Genomic DNA, 21057 nt, shown 5'->3' on the forward strand with positions numbered 1-21057 from the left:
TTGCTAAATGTTGCGTAAAACTACAGTCACTCATTCACTCACATTCTGTGAGAAAAAAGATAATGCTACGTGTCCAATAGTCAACCCTCCTTTAATGTTGAAAAATATTACAACAGCTGCAGCCTTGGGTGATGACAACGTGTAATATATAATAAAACACGAAATGATATTTCCTGGAGTACTTCAAATCAATCAATATATTTTGTTACTTTGTAAATCCTACTACTGGTCTACACTCCAGAATATAAACATTGGCGTGGTAACATCTGGGATGGGGCCAAAGATTCAACACCGTAAAGAGACAAATTTCACCTCAACCTGCAGAAATGTCACTTAACTATGAATATGGTAACGTTTTCAGATGTAAGGATGCAGTTGGCACCAGTCACTTTGCAAATAGAGACATGACAAAGTTTGGGTATTAACCAAGTAAAACAAACACTTTGGTGGCTTTAACTGCTTATACTCAGGTGAGCTCAAAATACATTACACAAGAAGAGAGAGCCATGCATGTGTGCAACAACATTTGATCTGAAATTGTTGGCAAACCTCAGTGGTCAGAATGTATATTTGTCAAATTGTAACATCTTGACACCAATCAGGACAAGGTGAGTGTAGCTACGGAAATAAATCGAATGAGACGAAGGATTCCCACTTCTTGCACAATTACTGAGACCAAGTGAAGTCATTATTGTTCAACTTAAAATATCTGTCAGTGGATCCATGTCCATGAATACAGCCGTCATCTGATTTAGCAAGCGTTAGAACCAAGTGGCTGTGTTTGGCAGAGATAGCGTCCGTCGTTTCTGCAAACGTAGTCGACGAAAAAGGCCCCAGTTGCAGCCCACACGTAGAGGCTGAGGCAGTCCTCATCCCCACCGAGGTCATTGGGATCTCCCGTTAGCCACGGACTTATCGGGGTACCATCATTCCATCTCCAGGTGCCTTCCTCCTCAGTGTCAGTAGAGCCAACCCAGAAGAATCCTTCTGGTGAGGTGCCTGGAATAATGATATGCACACCAACAGGCACATATTTACTAAACATCATATCATGCTTGTCATGTAATCTTACCAAAACTAACTATTACCTAAGTGAGTGAGTTAAGTTTAACACCGCAGTATTCCAGCAATATCAAGGGGGGGGACACCAGAAATTGACTTCACATATTGTACCCATGTGGGGAATCGAACGTCTATGGCGTGACGAGCGAATGCTTTAACCACTGGGCTACCCTACTATTACCTATTGTATCTGAAGAAACCATTTTTCTCCATATGGCAACATAATCGTAATACTATTATCATTTCTTTTCTATATTCAACCAAAGGTATATGTTACCGCTGAACGTTAATAGACCCGAAAACTCATATACTTATTATTAAGATGTTGCAGTCTTTCGTAGTTGTTGTTATTGGAATTATTGGTAACACAATCACACCGGCATAGGTTCGTACCAGTACCAGCAGCTTGGAGTGAGTGCGTTAAAAGTTAACGTCACATTGACAATATATCAGCCATATGTGACGACAAAGAGTCATGTACTGAGGGTAAATATATTTAAATTTTTTAAGCGAAGGACAGTATAACAACTAGAAGAAGAAGAAGGGTTTATTTTGTATAAAGGCCACACGACCCATCGTACAAGGTGGTACAATAGTGATTTTGGTTACCATCTTCATACAACAACGCTAACAGGAGCAGAATAAACATGTTCTAAGAACTTGACAAAACTATTTATGATGTTAATGTCGGATGATGTACATATGCTGCGGAGTGAATAATAATATCCATGGACCGTTTTCGGAATGTTACGCCGACGCGTATCCTCATAGCGTTTACAAATATAAACAATATGAATTTCATCCTCAATACTTTTACAGTGTTTACATAACACAATATCATCATTGCAAGAGGCAGTTCCTCTTCTAATATATTTGATACCTAGTGCTTTACATCCTGATCTAAATAATGTGAACAGATGCTTGCACTTATTACTTATGTTCAATGATAAATATTTTTCACAGGTCAACAGAGATTTATTGGACTTATAGAAAGACAGTGAAGGAACATCTAGGGAAATATGCCACTCTTGCAAAGAGCAGTTGTTAATTCTTTCAGTAAACATATATACAAACATGTTTGTATCACCGACATCTTGCGAAATCCAAGCAGTACAAGAGACAAAATAAAATAACAAATCACTGACATGCGGAGCCCATGTGGGACGTTTCCTGAATTCAACAGATTATAAAAATCGATAACACTGATATGGATAACAGCCAGATTATCAGAAAGTAATTAAAACTAGTTGGAGTTCAGTGTAAAATGCTAAATCATTTCAAAACAACACAATAATATAATCGGACTATAGATCACCAGCAACTGAAGGTAGATCACCATACTAGGGACCATAGGGACTTACAATACTTTTCCGTCCTGCATGGGCACTAGTTCGAGTTACACCATCCCTTCAGCCGCTGGCGATTGTTCTCCGATAAGAAACATAAAAGAACACATACTCTGCGATAAAAACACGAAGGATGACAAATACTTCACGGAGGATGACAAATACTTCAAATGAAATGTGACTTACATACCCTCTCTGGGGGACAATCCCAGTAGCTTGGAAATTGGTGTAATATATATAATGGTAAACGCGATGCTAAACCACCTTTCACCACCCACCTTTTAGGTAAGGTACATAAACGTACTATTACAGATTGAGCCTCCAAAAACTGAAAAAGACAAGGTTTATCTCATATCTTTCAAAACGCCCTGACAAACATAATATACTACCCCATCAAAAGTTTAGACTCACTTAAAGCACTCACTATATGTTATGTATATATATGTCGCTACATCGAAGATGAATGTCTCCACTAATTTACAGCCTAATTATATTCATGAAAATGGTTCATGGATCCCCGGTGTATCGTTTTGGAAATATTTCGTAATTACGGTCGTGCCTGAATTTGCAAGCTTGCCTCATTTTTTAAGATGATTAGTAGACTAGTGTCGATATTCCCGGTATGTGTCAGTTATGATGAAAATATATGGGCCTTAAAATATTTATTCAGTTATAGTTCCGTCAGTCTGGCCAAATGTTATTCAGGCAAAACTGTTTTAGAATTAGTCACGATCATGATACATTTTATGACTTCCTAACATTAACATCCTTTATGATAGATCCCACAACAATCCTACAGTGACGAGGACCTTGATTTTGAAATCATGAATCATGAATATGCGTTCTAAAACTATGTTTATACTTTGTTTTTCAAATATCCCGTGATTACGCTGATACTATAATTATTAATAGGTGACAAATATTCCTATACTTACCATTATTGAACATGCGCCTGACTATTTCGTGAAATACTGTGATAGGCGTCATCTGAGCCAGCACTGCTCCATCACTGAGACATGCGTCTGAGGCTTCGGTGTAATTACTAGTTTCGTTGGACAATTTCAGACAGGTTCCATCGATGAAAATGTAGTCAGGTGGGCACCTCACTTGAATAGAATAACACACGAAAATAGACTAAAAATGAAATTTCAGGAGAATCTTAGTTGTTTTCACTTTGCTGATATCATCGATTTACAATGAGTGAGTGAATAGTTCATGACATTACGGTTTGTGTCTCGTGTCTGGACCAGACATTTCATTGTTTGATATAGAAAACTTCATAATCATAGAATCTTACAACCAGAAAATATTCAGTTTCGATAATCTGCCAAAGCAGAATCCATCAGGGGTGGAAGAGAAACTAGCGGTATTACAATCCGCAACTTTAAAAGGAAAACAATAGATCGGTGGGCAAAACATATATGAGCATATACTCACCGATCATTGTATATGATTGCATCCCCTCATCATCGAGAGACTCGGCCTCGACTTCTGGACCGACGGTGTCAGACATCATGTGACAAAGTTCAGCCGACTCACTAAATGAAACGGAACGACACTCAGACTCCCCAGCACATGTTTTAGCACACTGAATGAGGCTCGAAGAGGAGAGTGTTTTGTACGAGGCTGTGACGTTGTGTTTAATCGAGTCCTGTCGAAACTTTGAGACCTTACAGTTCACCAAATAAACGAAATCCCACTGGATAATGAACATGCACGCTATCAGAGGAAACTTTGTGAACTCCATCTGTGCCGTATTGCCATATATCTAAAAAAAGCTGCACAGCTGTCTGTTGAATGTCCCGTTGAGCAAACGGTAGATAATGCCTACTGACATGGCTGCTGATAGCAACAGTATGAATTGATTATTTAACAACCTCCTTTTGGTATCAAGTGCTTAATACATACCAGACAGTTTTGAAATTTGTAAATCAGACACAACATCAACAGACCGTCATTATTCTGGCGATAAAAATTCTCCCAACTCCAAATCACATATGTGTCCATTATGGAGACACAATTTGACAATAGTTTTGGGCTTTTCCATTAAACCATTGTTGTCAGAGGCTTTCTTAAAAGAGTTATTATAAGTCCATATTGAAAGGTTTTCAAACAGTGGATATTGAATCCGAAGTATATTTGCAAATATCAAATAATGTGTTGCTAATGGAGGAGAAAGGGTATTTCTATTTGTCTGATGAATAACACTTGAATATCTTTTTATTTAAAAATGAATTTGTGTCAGATAATGAACAAACAGGTAATAGTTTTAGTTAAGTCAGTTGATAATTTACTTCTATGTAACAGTTCAGGTATAAAACAAACCAATTTTTATCAAAAATATTATTTTCTCAGACTTCTTTAGTATGAATTATAACTAGGTTACAGACCACTAACATAAAAAATTCATTATGACAACACATATACTTGGAAACCTTTGTCATCGAACTACCAGTATTAGGATTTGGAGGGAGGGAGACATTTGAAAGTCCACTGGCCAACTGCTCCCTTCGAGAGGCCATGAAAACTCAATAACAAATCCCGCCACGAGGACCGTATTTTTCAATTTCTGTGTTTCTCGGCGACCGACGTGGCAGTATTTCCGAATTTCTGTGTTTCTCGTTCATCGACCTGGCAGCATTTTAAAATTTCTGTGCTTCTCATAGACTGACTGATTGTAATTTGGCCGCCGACTCAAAAATATAGAAAAATTGTTCCATTGTTTCCTTCCTATGTAAGTGATGGGATGAACTTGTGTAAAACAGCTAAGCGCTGAGTATTAACATATTCTTTCTTTAGACATCAGTGAAGATCCGGGTTAGAATTGATCTTCAGTAACCCATGCTTGTCGTAAGAGGCGACTAACGGGATCGGGTGGTCAGGCCCGCTGACTTGGTTGATACATATCATCGGTTCCCAATTGCGCAGATCGATGCTCATGCTGTTGTTCACTGGATTGTCTGGTCCAGACTCGATTATTTACAGACCGCCGCCATATAGCTGGAATATGTTTGAAGTGTGACGTAAAACTAAACTCACTCACTCACTCTTTCTTTAGACTCATTTACGAATGCACTATCATATATTAAAGTGTAAAGAAACATTTTAATGACCGAGTTGTGTAAACTAGTGACAGTAACATCTGATTAAATATATTTTGATGTTCTCCGCTGGGTTCTTTTGTTGGTCTCTGCAGATTTTGTTTGAAATCTTCACAATCACTATCACAATTCACAATCAGCAAATATGACAACAAATGGTTTAACTGTATACATGTTTTTATTTCCCGTATTTCCGCTAGCTTTTCCAAGAAAAGACTTCTCGCGTCAATTTCCAAAAATTACTTTGCGAGTCCAAACAGTGATTGTTGAAACAGGTAAATTTAACAAAATTAAAACATGTATCGTTGAACTTATTTTGAGAGGTTATTTTCGCTAGAAGACGTAACGCTCTCAAAACCAGGTCCATGCAGGAAGCAAAAACCCTGTAAGTCCCCATGGTCCCTTGTATGGTGATCTACCTTCAGTAGCTGGCGATACTTATCCTGTTTTAATTATTGTATTGTCCTGACTGATATCAAATTTTAGAGATAGATGCTAGTTTTAATTCTTGATTCTGTGATATTCTAGTTGGTTTTGCTGTCCTTCGTCGAAAGGTTTTTAATAACATTACTGTATTGATATTGTATCTATAACTAGTTTTAGTCACATATGTTATATTTGGGATTACACTTTCTTAGTAAAGTACAAATTCTAGCACTTTTTTGGGTTGAGTCCCATCCGGGGTCCATGTAGGAAGCAAATGTACTGTAAGTCCCCATGGTCCTTAGTATGGTGATCTGCCTTCAGTTGTTTGCAATCTATAACCCTTTTTATATTGATAGGGGACAAGACAATATAAAAATGGGCTATAGATCGCTAACAACTGAAGGTAGATCACCATACTAGGGACCATGGGGACTTACAGTAAATTTGCTTCCTGCATGGGCCCTAGCTGGATTTATATCATCCCCTCAGCCGTTAGCAATTGAGATATATCTATACATTAAAATTACACATATTCAACGATTAAAAACCTGGTACACTTAAATTGACTAAATGTTTTGGGACTTACGTACCCTCACAGGAGGACAATAATTTTACGCTACTTCAACCCCCTTTGAGGGTACAGCCACTAACAATCTCAGTTACTAATTTAAACTACCAATAATAAAATATATATCTATTTACAAATCAGTTAGCAAGTCTAATTTGTTTAAAAAGGCAATAATTAAATGAGAACTTATATGACTAAAAAGATCCTTCATAGTTTTTACTTTAAAATAAATATCCCTTGTGATGGAATATTCAACACAGTCAAGCAGGACATGCTTGACCGTGATTCTTTCATCACAAGGGATACATAACGGAGGATCGTCACCTTTTAATAGGTACTCATGAGTATATCTAGTGTGGCCAATACGACATCGTCGTATGATGACCTCTTCAAATCTGGACTGACAACCCAAGTAGGTTTAACCAATATAGGGTTTTATTTCATGTAATTTATTTATACCTACTTGGGTGTCCCACTTCTTCTGCATCAGATCACGGATGTAGGTTCTAATGCTTGCTTTGTAATCAGAGTAAGGAATAAGAAGTGGTGTCACAGATTTGTTGAGTGCTGCCTTTGCAGCAAGATCGGCCATTGTATTCCCAGAAATACCAACGTGACTGGGTAACCAACAGAGGACGATGTCGCATTGGCCAGTTGCAAGATCATTATATAATTCTATAATTTCTATTAAAAGTGGATGTTTACAAGAAATATTTTTAATCGCCTGAAGGCAAGACAGAGAGTCAGAAAAGATTATGTATTGTTTATATTTAGGGTGTCTATTTATATATTTGAGAGCTGTTAGGATTGCGTTTGCTTCAGCTGTGAAAATGGTAATCTGGAAGATATTGTTTTGGACCCAATGACAGTGGCACAAGCAACCGCGCCACCATCCTTGGACCCATCTGTAAATAAGGATTTATATGTATTATATTTACTTTTTAATTGATTATATTCTTGTTTATATTGTAAGTCATTAGTTTCTGATTTTTTAAATTTAGTGAGTGTTAGGTCGACTTGTGGCCTAACCAATTGCCAAGGAGGAGAAGAAAGAAGACGGGAAGGAGATATATTCTCCAACTCAATGCCAGCAGCAGAAATATATTGTTGGATTCTTATCCCAAGAGGTGGAACAAGTGAAGGTTTTTTATTATACAAATCCTCATAAAGAGGATTAAAAACGCAAGTGTGAGCAGGATTGGATTCATTAGAATATAACTTTGTGATATATTGTAGGGACAATTTGATACGGCGAAGTTTTAAAGATGGCTCATCGGCCTCAACGTAGAGACTGTCAATGGGAGAGGTTCTGAAAGACCCAAGACAAAGTCTTAGACCCTGGTGATGGATAGAATCAAGTAGTTTGAGGTTGCTTTTACAGGCCCCACCATATACGATAGAGCCGTAATCAAGCTTCGAGCGGACAAGTGATCTGTAAAGGTGTAGGAGCGTAGCTTGATCCCTCCCACCTTGAATTAGACACGACTTTCAATAAATCGAGTGCCTTCAGGCATTTAGTTTTTAGGGATTTAATATGCGGAAGAAAAGTTAAATGAGAGTCGAAAATCAGACCCAAGAATTTGGCCTCTTTTACAACCTTGATGGGAGTGCCATTTAAAAACAGTTCTGAGTCTTTATGAGGCTTATATTTTCTACAGAAGTGTAGACAATTTGTTTTGATTTAGAAAATTTAAAGCCGTTTTCAAGACACCATTTATTTATTTTATTTAAACACAACTGCAGTTGCCGTTCAATAGTATGCATATTCTTACCGCGACAAGAAATGTCAAAATCATCCACAAAAAGTGATCCATCAATGGAATCGTTTAAAACCTTGGATAAACTGTTGATCTTAATGCTAAATAAAGTGACAGACAAAATACTGCCTTGTGGGACACCCTGATCCTGATTGTAATGGTCAGACAGGGTTGAACCCACTCGGACTTGAAATTGCCTGTCTTTTAAAAACTGTGATATAAAAAGCGGTAAACGACCCCTTACACCAAAATCATGCAAATCCTTTAAAATGCCATGTTTCCAGGTGGTATCGTACGCTTTCTCAAGATCAAAGAATAGCGATACTGCATGTTGTTTATTGACTATTGCATTTTTGACAAAGGATTCTAATCGTACCAAATGATCAATGGTACTACGATTTTTCCTGAAACCACATTGAATATTTGTTATGGGATTATTGGTTTCAAGATACCATGTTAATCGATTATTTACTATTTGTTCCATGGTTTTACAGACACAACTCGTTAAAGAGATTGGTCTGTAATTAGACGGATCAGTATGATCCCGGCCAGGCTTTGGTATAGGGACTACAATGGCATTACGCCACGAAGGTGGGAAATTCCCTGAAGTCCATATTGTGTCAAAAATATTTAGAAGAGTTTCCAAACATGATTCCGGTAAATGCTTCAAGAGCTGATAGTGTATATTATCAGCTCCTGTTGCTGTGTCATGAGCTTGCTCAAGGGCAGTGTGGAGCTCATGTAATGAAAGTAATTCATTATAATCTTCGCCATTGTCCGAGTCAAAATTTATTCTCTTCTTCTCCTGTTGTTTCTGATATTGTTGAAATTCAGGGACGTAATTTGACGAAGAAGAGTGTTTGGCGAGTGTTTCACCAAGCTTATTGGCAATGTCAGACTTACCAGTTAATATATTGTCACCATCCTTCAGATGGTGAACAGTAGATTTGGAACCTTTGCCCTTAATTCTTTGGATCATTTTCCACACCTTTGAAATCGGTGTTTAGAAACATATTTCCTCCAAGACTGACGCTTATTCTGTTTAAATGCGCGTCGAGCCTTCGCATTTAAAATTTTTACTTTATTCAAATTATGGACAGTAGGATGTCGCCGAAAATATTTTTCAGCTTTCTTCCTGCTCTTTCTGGCCTGTTTACATTCATTATCAAACCATGGCTTGCGAATATGTGGAACTGCAGAGGACTTAGGTATAGTTTGGTCAGCAATGTCATTGAGTAAATCGGAAAACAACTGTATCGGATCTTTGCTGTTCGCAAAAACATCATGTTTTAAGTGATCAGCACATAATGTCTCATATAATGACCAATCAGCCCTGGCGAAGTTCCTTCTGGATAAAGGTGGATCATCACCAGGGTTGATTGTCTTGAGAATGGCAGGGAAGTGATCACTCCCACATAGATCATCATGTACCATCCATTCGAATTCATTATACAAGATGGAGTCAGCAAGTGATAGATCCAGGGAAGAATATGTTCCCGTAGCTGGATGTAAATAAGTGGCTGAGTCATCATTAAAAATACATAAATTATTATCAGAAATAAAATCTTCAATTACCTTACCTTTATTGCTTGTACTTGTACTGCCCCACAGAGGGTTGTGCCCGTTCAGATCGCCCATGATGATACAGGGCTTAGGTAGTTGATCATATAGATTCTGAAGATCAGATTGTCGAAGAGCAGATGAAGGTGGAATGTACAGCGAGCATAGGGTAAATGCAATTTGCAAAGTAAGGCGAATTGCTACAGCTTGAAGATTAGTTTTCAGGTGGACGTCACTATGAATGACATTATTTCTTACTAGTATAGTAGCACCTCCAGTTGCTTTGTCTCCTGGAGGAGAAAATGAGTGATGACACTTGTACTGCCTTAAATCAAATGTATCAGTATGTTTGTGATACGTTTCTTGTAGACAGAATGCTGACGGTTGAAGATCTTGAATTAGTAACTGTATTTCATTGAAGTTATTCTTCAATCCTCTGCAATTCCACTGAATTATAGCAGACAATTGACTCATGATGGTGGTTCAATTGGAGATCTCTCTCGTGAATGGGAGGAGGAGCTATTCCTCCGCTTGTCCTGTGAGGACAGTGTGACCTCCATGTCGAGAGGTCCAAAGGGGTTCTCCAGAGGGAGTTCTGAAGGTAAAGGGACAGGTGTCTCTTTTCTGTGTTGTTTTTTTCCTTTTCCTTTTCCTTTTGCTGAACTGGCTGAGTGAGGCTGTTTGTTTACTGAGTTTGATTGTATCTCAGGCTGACTCACAGTCTGAGAAGCAGAAGTAGACTGTGTGGCTGGGGAGATAGGATCAGTGAGTGAGGACTTTCGTGGAACAGCTGAAACAGTTTTTTCTGACCTGACCCAAGTCAAGTCAGTCTGACAAGCAATAGATGACGTTGTAACAGAACGAGTGGCTGCAGCAGAATAGGTAATATTCATGGGAGTTGAGATCTGATTTGGGAACATTTTTTTGGGCATCAAAGTATGAAATGTTTTTTTCACATTTGAGCTTCATGATTTTAGATTCTCCTTGCCATACTGGACAGGACTTAGACGAAGCTGGGTGTTGTCCGCCACAATTTGCACATTTCAGATCATGTTCACAATCAATACCCTCATGGTGGTCTGCACAACGGTGACACACCACAGAGTTACGGCAAAATTGTGAGCCTTGGCCAAACTTCTGACATTTGCAACATCGAAGTGGATTGGGGACGTACACATCCACTCCGATATTGAAATAGCCTGCTTTAATTGATTGTGGAATTGTTGAACGAGCAAACGTTAACAGATAAGTATGTGTTTTAGTGATGATGCCATCTCTCTTCACAGTAAAACGTTTTACTGCTGTAACACCCTGGTCTTTTAATTCTGCAGCAATGTCCTCCTCAGACATGTCTGTCAAACAACGAGCTCTGTCTCGAATGATGCCGCGACAGGAATTTAATGTTCTGTGCACAGACACCTCTATATTTGCAAATGTTTTAATTGACAAAAAGATTTAGAGACTGCTGCTTCCGTGCACATTCGATAAGAAGCAAGCCACTACGAAGACGGGTAACATTTGATACTTCCCCACAAATACCAGCAACGGCCTTAGAAATGGCAAAAGGATTGAGTTTTATAGGCAGAAAATCAGTAGCCTCAATGACCAGGAAACGGCCCCAGGAATCAGCATTACATGAAACATTTCTTGAAGTGTCATCAACATTGTCGAAACGTCTTTTCTTTTCGTTTCTAGATGAACCAGATGGTGTGGGATCCATGATAAAATGTAATAGCTTCAGCACCCCCGTTCCCCATCCACCACGGAATGTCAACACGGACAGTGTCATGTAGCACCGGATCTCCGAGATGCAGACACCAGGGATACAGGGGTGTTATACTCCAGAAATAAAGACATGAAAAGCTATGAGGAACTAAAAGAATAAATGCCAGGTTGGTTCGGCCCATAACATCATTCCCAAGAAGCACAGATTTCAGAGGTCCATTATCACCAGATTGGCCCATGAGCCACCGCCTTCTGGCATAGGACTCTAGGCAATTCATACAGAATAATTTCCATGACTGACAGTCATAAATAATCAAATATTATCAAAATATTGCAACAGAAATATTTTCCATGCGCAGGGCACGGCGTGACCAGCCGATTGGTAGAACCGGGCCAGTTCTACCACCCGTCTAGGTGAAGTAAGGGCCGAAGTGGTGTGTTGGGCAAAGGAACACTGTTCCTGGAACCAGTGCCCTCAACCACCAGAATCCCGTCCTCCACCGACACAGGGGCGCAACCCACGGCAAACGGGTTGGTGGACCAAATATTCCCCCGGGACCAAATATTCCCCCGGGTCCACAACGGGGGGGTTGAAGGGCGCTTAGCGTTACCCAGCACCCACCACGAGGAGGTGGCCCTTCATGGGTGCCTTTAGTAGTTAAGATGATCTGGATTTTGAACATTGCCTCAGTCATGACGATGGAGTTTCTAACTCATCCATTGTCCTGACCATGCTGATACTACAATTTGAAGTAACTGTTTTGCAATTTTCAACGACAACAGCTTTGTACCTTCCATTAATGAACATGTGTCTGACGATTTCGTCAAATAACCTGACAGGCGTCATCTGAGCCAGGACTGCTCCATCACTGAGGCATGCGTCTGAGGCTTCGGTGTAATTACTGTATATACTGAACTTTTTCAGACAAGTCCAGCCGATGAAGGTGTACTCAGGAGGACAAGTCCCTTTAGGTTAGAAAATATAAGCGACAAAAGTATTTCAACATGCAAATGAATTCCTTGTGTGATTTCAATAATATCATGAGCATGAGCGTATTGTGGTTATCGGTGACACACGAATATATCACACACTCCATAAGACAAGTTAATTCGATCTCATTACTAACATGGTCGATATACGATAAGTATTTACGGGTTAATATGCCAAGTGTATTCGTGAGTGAGTTTAAAATTTACTAAACCAGGTAATACGTTACCAATAGTTAATATTGGAGTATACAATCTGTCGACAAAGGACAGTAAAACAACTAGAATATCACAAATTGAAATATTAAAACTAGCATTTTGCTTAAACATTATTTGACTATTCGGAACAATACAATATAAAAACAGGCTATAGATCTAATTTTCGTCTCTGGATAAGCGGGCAAGATATCAAAACAGCTGTTGTAATATACCGTCGGTCCCAGAGAATAATCCGCCTTAATTATCTGCCGAAATAAATTTAATTTGGAGTGAAATTTTTAAAAAAAACTATATGTACTCACCCTCCTTCGTGTATGATTGCAATCCCCCTTCGTTGAGAGGCTCATCTTGGGGTTGGAAAGTTTGTGACATCATATGACAGAGTTTAGTTGCCTTACTGTACGAAACGGAATGACACTCAGACTCTAACGCACATAATTGAGCACACTGAATGCGGCTCGTAGAGGAGAATGTTTTGTACAAGGCTGTTGCGTTGAGTTTGATTGAGCCCTGTTGAAACTTTGAGACTTTGCCGTTCACCAAATAAACAAAATCCCACTGGGCAAGGAACATGCATGCTATGAGAGAAAAGTTTGTCAGCTCCATCTGTGCCGTTTGGTCATACATTCGATATAGCTGTACAACTGATTGCCTGGTTGGCCGTCTTATTTCATCAACTTTAGATAATGTCTAATGGCATGGTTGCGGACAACAAAAGTATGAATTGATTGGACTTCATGCCCTTAAAGTAACAAGTGCTAAAACATAACGGGCACTTTTACATGTCAGCAACTGACATAGTATCAATAAACTGTCATAGTAGAGTTAATGTTCCATACTCTAAGTCACTGCACAATGTTAGAATGCTGACAATGCTACAAAATACATAGTTACAAAGTAAAAACAGTATTACCATCAGAAGAGGGCTTCCATTACAAATCGTTCCCCCACTACTTCGCATTGTTACCTACCTTTCATGGGTTTGTGAGCCTTGAAGCGACGTAATTGCAATTATTGATTTTAGTCTTCACAGGCCAATTGTCAACAAATTCAGTAAGGTTCCAGGTAGTGGATAATGAATCAGGTGTATGCAAATATCACATATTTGTTGCTGATGGGGGATGTTTGTGAAGGTTGTACAGCAATGTTAGCTATTTCTGTGTTTGTAAATATGTTTTATTTAGACAATTTGCGGGGAACTGTGTCGACACAACACATCATGTACTTTTTATTATTACGCTCTGTGATCCCATGTTTATTATTGACATGTTCACAACGCAACGATCTTGATGTAACGAGCGATATTAAGCCTGTATGTACGAATATAACATTTCAACAACATCTGTACTGTCACTCAACCTCATGATGTGTACTAAGATGACGAAGTGAAGGTAGCCATCGATCGATCAGTCCACTCCTTGCCTAATCCACGTTGATGACTTATACGTTATGCCGGGTGCAATTCCGCATTTGCCATGTAGTTTATATCCCAGTGTTTAAGGTGACGATTGACTTGTCTTCGTACGTATTTGAGATGGATGCAAGCGATGAAGGCTTTTTGCGAACGTCTGTTACCATCTAAATTTGATGGTGATCAAAAAAAGATTTGGTTGGCGGGGTCACCTAGCACGATATTTCTACTTGAGCATACACTCCGGGCCCCGGGATCATGAAAGTGTCTTTTGTCATATTTAAAAAAACATTTAGACCAAAGACTGAATTGTGTCTTAAATTGGGGATCACGAAGCTCGATCTTTGAGAACATCTAAACTCTAAGACCAAATTTGATCTAAGGTCCCGAGACTGCCCCCGAGTAGACCTAACACAAAATTTGTAGCAGTAAAGATGGTGGTGATGGTTCGACTCGTTTCTCGGCTTCGTTGTAAAAGAAGACTCTCTTTCGTGCCTTAAGGCTATTAAAAATCTTTCTTACAAACATCCACTTTTAATTGAAATTATAAGATAAGATATAAGCAGTTCATAATCTTTTTCAGATCCTCTTCGCGTGTCTTCGGGCTATCAAAAAAACATGTCAAATAAACATTCACATTTAATTGACATTCTTCAATTATATAATGGCACCCGTGAAGAGCCACCTCCTCGTGGTGGGTGCTGGGTAACGCTAAGCGCTCTTCAACCCCCCGTTGTGGACCCGGGGGTATATTTGGTCCCCCCGTTTGCCGTGGGTTGCGCCCCTGTGTCGGTGGAGGACGGGAGTCTGGTGGTTGAGAGCACTGGTTCCAGGAACAGTGTTCCTTTGCCCAACACACCACTTCGCCCCTGACTTCACCTAGACGGGTGGTAGAACTGGCCCGGTTCTATCAATCGTCTGGTCACGCCAAGCCCTGTGCATGGTAATTATAGTTGCACAATAAATTATCATTTGGGTCTTGGAAATTTTGATTTGCAATGTTTAAATTGTTGATAACTTTATATTGCCTAGAGTCCTATGCCAGCAGGCGGTGGCTCATGGGCCAATCTGGTGATGTTGACCTCCAAATTCAATATGTGTCCAATTTCTTGTCATGTGCAAGAACCAGCCTGATATTTAATTGGTATACAAATATTGCTATTTGTGTCATACTCGCTGGAGTATAACATCCCTGTATCCCTGGTGTCAGCATCTTGGAGATCCGGTGCTAATTGACATCGTCCTTGTTGACACTCCATGGTGGATGAGGAGCAGGGATGCTGAATAATTTACCTTTCATTATGGTGTCCCCACAAGTTGGTTCATCTCGGAATGAAAAGAAGAGGAGACTGAACTAGTTAGATCACTCTAACGCAAATATTTCTGCAAACGTTGAATCATGGGCTCGATTCTTAGTTTTTGAAGCTACGGATTTTCTGCCAATTAAACTAAACCCGTTTGCTATTTCAAAAACTATCTCTGGGATTTGTGGCGAGGTAAAGAATGTTACTCGTCTCCGTACTGGGTCACTTCTGGTGGAATGTGCACGGAGGCAGCAATCTCTCAATGTGCTATCAATTAAAACATTTGCAAATGTTGAGGTTGCTGTGTCTGTGCACAGGACTCTAAATACTCTAAATACCGGGCACGCTGTTTGTATGATATGAGCGAAGAAGACATTGCCACAGAGCTTGAAGACCAAGGTGTTACGGCAGTAACGCGTTTCACGGCAGTAACGCGTTTCACCATCAAGAAAGAGGGAATCTTTACTAAAACAAATACGTATCTGTTGACTTTTGCCAGATCTTCGATTCCGCAATCTATCAAAGCAGGTTACTTTAACATCGGGGTGGATGTGTGTGTCCCCAATCTACTTCGGTGTTACAAGTGTCAGCATTACGGACATGGGTCTCATTCATGCCGTAATTCTGAAGTGTGTCATCGTTGTGCAGACAACCATGACGGTACAGACTGTCAGAACGATTTTATATGTGCAAACTGTGACGGCCCACATGCTGCTTCATCAAGGTCCTGCCCTATATATCAAAGGGAATCAAAAATTATGAAATTCATGCAGAAATGACCTCTACTGCATGTCAGACTGACTTGACTTGGGTCACGTCAGCCATGACACCAACTACCCCAGTCACTCAATCTACGTCTGGTTCCCAGACAGATGAAATTGATACCGTGATCCCATCTCAAAAGTCTATGACAAAAATAGCCAGCGACCAACTTAAAAAAAAGAAAGGAAAACATCAAACCACCTTCTGTCCCTTTACCTTTAGTGGTTCCAACTCAGAATGCATTTGGACCTCTAGATATGGAGGTTACTCCGTCCTCACAGGACAGACATAGTTACAGTTCCTCACACACCCGTCAACGATCGCCAAATGAGCCACCATGACTCAATTGCCGACTTTAATGCAATGAAATTGCAGAGGACTAAGGAATAACTTTAATGAGATACAATTATGAATACACAGAATTTTAAACCATCAGCATTATGTCTACAGGATACGTATCTAAAAAATACAGATAACTTTAATCTACGACAGTACAGTGATTATCAAACTTTTTCTCCTATAGGACATAAAGCAACAGGAGGGCCATCCATTTTGGTACGACAGGGTATAATACATAGCCCTGTCCCTCTTAATACCACTCTCCAAACTGTAGCTGTTCGTATTACACTGCACATGGCACTCACGTTGTGCAGCTTGTATATACCTCCGTCTTCTGATATTCGACTGTCGGATCTTAAGAATCTATATGATCAGCCTCCGAAGCCATGTCTCATCATGGGCGATCTGAACGGTCACAACCCGCTTTGGGGAAGTGACCATACTAATACTAAAGGTAAAATCCTTGAGGAATTTATTTCCGATAATCACCTATGTATATAAAACGATGATTCTCCCACTTATCTTCATCCTACTACGGGAACATATTCTTCCCTGGATCTGTCAATTGCCGACTCCAGATTGTATAATGAATTTGAATGGGTGGTCAATGATGACCTTTGTGGGAGGGTTCACTTCCCCATTATTCTCAAAACAATCAACCCTGGTGATGATCCACCTTTATATAGAAGGAACTTTGCCAGGGCTGACTGGTCCTTATATGAGACTCTGTGTGCTGAACACTTAACTCATGATCGTTTTAGTAACAGTGAAGATCCTATTCAGTCGTTTTCTGATATTGTTAATGGCATTGCTGACAGAACAATTCCTCAGTCCTCTGCAGTTCCACATATTCGTAAACCATGGTTCAATAACGAATGTAAACAGGCCAGAAAGTGTAGGAAGAAAGCAGAAAAATATTTTCGCCGACATCCTACTGTCCATAATTTAAGTTAAAATGTTAAATGCCAAGGCACAACGCACTTTTAAACAGAATAAGCGTCAGTCTTGGCGAAACTATTTTTCCAAAATAAATTTGCGCACACCGATTTCAAAGGTGTGAAACATGATACAAAGAATAAAGGGTACCATTTAAAGGATGGTGATAATTTGTTAACTGATAAGGCTGACATTGCCAATAAGCTTGGTGAAGCTCTCGCCAAACATTCGTCTTCATCCAATTATGTCCCTGAGTTTCAGAAACACCAGGAACAACAGGAAAAGAAAAGAATACATTTTACCTCAGACAATGGAGAAGACTACAATAAATTATTTTCAATGCATGAGTTACGTACTGCCCTTGAGCAAGCTCATGATTCAGCAACAGGGGCTGATAATATACACTATCAGCTCTTGAAACATTTACCTGAATCATGTTTGGAAACACTTCTAAATATTTTTGATACAATATGGACTTCAGAGAATTTCCCAACTTCGTGGCGTATAGTCCCTATACCAAAGCCTTGCCGGGATCATACTGATCCGTCTAATTACAGACCAATCTCTTTAACGAGTTGCGTCTGTAAAACCATGGAAAGAACAGTAAATGATAGATTAACGTGGTATCTTGAAACCAATAATCTCATAACACATATTCAATGTGGCTTCAGGAAAAATCGTAGTACCATTGATCATTTGGTACGTTTAGAATCTTTGTTAAAAATGCTATAATAAATAAACAACATGTTGTATCGATATTCTTTGATCTCGTGAAAGCGTACGATAACACCTGGAAGCATGGCATTTTAAAGGATTTACATGATTTTGGTGTAAGGGGTCGTTTACCGCTTTTTATATCACAGTTTTTAACAGACAGGCAATTTCAAGTCCGAGTGGGTTCAACCCTGTCTGACCATTACAATCAGGATCAGGGTGTCCCACAAGGCAGTATTTTGTCTGTCACATTGTTTAGTATCAAGATCAACAGTTTATCCAAGGTTTTAAATGATTCAATCGATGGATCACTTTTTGTGGATGATTTTAATATTTTTGTTGTCGCGGAAAAAATATGCATGCTATAGAACGACAACTGCAGTTGTGTTTAAACAAAATAAATAAATCGTGTCTTGAAAAAGGCTGTAAATTTTCAAAATCAAAAACTAATTGCATACATTTCTGCCATAAATATAAACCAATTTTACCATTACTTATTATGAATAAAATTAATTGTTCTCGTCACGATATGGCTGAAATATATTTTTTTTAACTCGCTAACTCATTCACTCAAATATATAATGACCTTGCCACTGGCCAATACCACATCGTATTTTGTTGGTTACCCAGCCACGTTGGAATTTCTGGGAATACAATGGCCGATTTTGATGCTAAGGCAGCACTCAACAAATCTGTGACACCACTTCTTATCCCATACTCTGATTACAAAGCAAGCATTAGAACCTACCCGTGATCTGATGCAGAAGAAGTGGGACACCCAAATAGGTATAAATAAATTACGTGAAATAATACCCTATATTGGTTACACCTACTTGGGTTGTCAGTCCAGTTTTGAAGAGGTCATCATGCGACAATGCCGTATTGGCAACACAAGATATACCCATGAATACCTATTGAAAGGTGAGGATCCTCCGTTTCGTATCCCTTGTGATGAGAGAACCACGGTCAAGTATATCCTGCTTGACTGTGTTGAATTTTCCATCATAAGGGATAAATATTTCAATGTAAAAAACTGTTAAGGATCTTTTCACAAATGTTAATTTTCATTCAGTTATTATTTTTAAAGAAATTGATTTAATTGATTCATTTTGATTGATATGTTTTGTAGATAGATGTATTTTATAATTGGTATAGTTTAAATTAGCAACTGAGATTGTTTATTAGTTGTTGTATCCTCAAAGGGGTTAAAGTACTGTAACATTATTGTCCTCCTGAGAGGGTACGTAAAAAATCCCAAAACATTCAAAGTAAATGCTTTTTTTTACCACCTTTTTAGTCTTAGGGTATGTGGCATTTTTAATGTATGGATAGATTTGATTGAACTGCTAACGGCTGAGGGAATGGTGTGAACCCAGCAGGAAGCGAATGTACTTTAAGTCCCTAGTATGGTGACCTACCTTCAGTTGTTGGCAATATATAGCCTGTTTTTATATTGTATTGTCTTCTATAGTTAACAGTTTTTAGTTTTTCATACTAGTTTCATCTATACCTGTCATCCTCTAATTATTTTACTGTCCTTCGTTGACAGGGTTTTATAATTTGACTTTATTTATTACGACTTTATTTATTATTCAAATCCTCATCACGATATGGCTGAAATATTGCCGATGTGACGATAAATATTAACTCACTCACTCACTGATTTCGTTGTATAAGACATAAATTACACATTCAGGACTTTCAGGGACAGTTTAAACAATATGGACATGTACAACGGCGATCAACCATTCGAAAGATACAGATTTTGGAGCAATTATTCTAGAAGGCAACTATAGACGTTGTGTTAGGGAGACAATCAACAGAAATGACAGATGGAAGTTAGAATATCCTGTTTGGCTTCTAAAAGACTGAAAGCTGAGAGAAGACACACCATCTTTTTCACTCCTCAATGTTAATGGAGGTGAATATTTCGTTAAGCTGAACAGACGTAAAGCCTACTATGTGTTTCATGATTCAGTCTTAGCCCGAATCTTTACTAAGCAAAAAAATACAAACTTAAGACAAATTACGTGTTAACCAGTTTTCAGACTTAAGACTCTTTCATGATCCCGGGGCCCAGTACAATCATCCAGATTGATTTTTAAACAATGTTACAGAAAGGTTTTTGAACGTGGTAAGCTCCTCATATTCAACATCATATCATGATATGTGTACATTACGATTCGAGTTCTATGCCAGAAGACGGCGTTGGCCAATTTTGGCCAATTTTGCATTATCAACGCCCGTGTTCAATTTGTCTTCAAGTAACTGTCCAAGTTAGGATCAGTCTGTACTTTACCCTGTGTCCATGCAGGTAGCAAAAGTAATGTAAGTCCCCATGGTCCCTACTATGGTGGTGATCTTACCTTCAGTTGTTGGCGACCTATAGCCTGTTTTTATCTTGTATTGTCCTAATAGTGCTATTACTTTAACTTTCCCCGCTAGTTTTAGTTGTAATTGTGATATTCTGGTTGTTTTACTTCCTTTGACGACAGGTTTTTATAATATACACATATTCAATTTCAATTTCAAATATGTTCTCGTCATGATGTTGCTGAAATATTGCCGATGTGACGTTAAATTTTAACGCACTCACTCACTCACTCACTCACTTTACCCTGTTTGACACTAATAGCTGCCTGAGTCATTTTAGCTGGAGTATAGCATCCCAGTAGCTATTGTCGTCCTTGTCAAGCCATGGTGGGTGGGATGCCGAATCTGTTTTTCTTTCTTTCATTTCACCCTGGCTACTCATCAAATCACTGCTTCTCCTCAGAAACACAATGTCCTATCTTCTGATGATGGAACGTCTCCAACAATGATTCATGGTCACAATTTCT

The 21057-nt window shown here is 39.0% G+C and overlaps 1 protein-coding gene across 1 annotated transcript; it reads right to left on the reverse strand.

The window, feature by feature from the left end:
* Positions 1-530: 530 nt before the first annotated feature.
* On the reverse strand, positions 531-3929 carry LOC124289040 (C-type lectin domain family 4 member M-like). Its single transcript, XM_046725633.1, has 3 exons — positions 3846-3929; positions 3344-3514; positions 531-999 (listed from the first exon to the last, which is right to left on the reverse strand). The coding sequence occupies exons 1-3, from the start codon at positions 3922-3924 to the stop codon at positions 752-754; spliced, it is 498 nt and encodes a 165-aa protein (XP_046581589.1). The 5' UTR covers positions 3925-3929; the 3' UTR covers positions 531-751.
* Between the last annotated feature and the right edge of the window lie 17128 nt (positions 3930-21057).

Source organism: Haliotis rubra, unplaced genomic scaffold, assembly GCF_003918875.1.
Source record: "Haliotis rubra isolate DU_JTF1 unplaced genomic scaffold, ASM391887v1 Scf430, whole genome shotgun sequence".
NCBI classification, from domain to species: Eukaryota; Metazoa; Mollusca; class Gastropoda; order Lepetellida; family Haliotidae; genus Haliotis; species Haliotis rubra.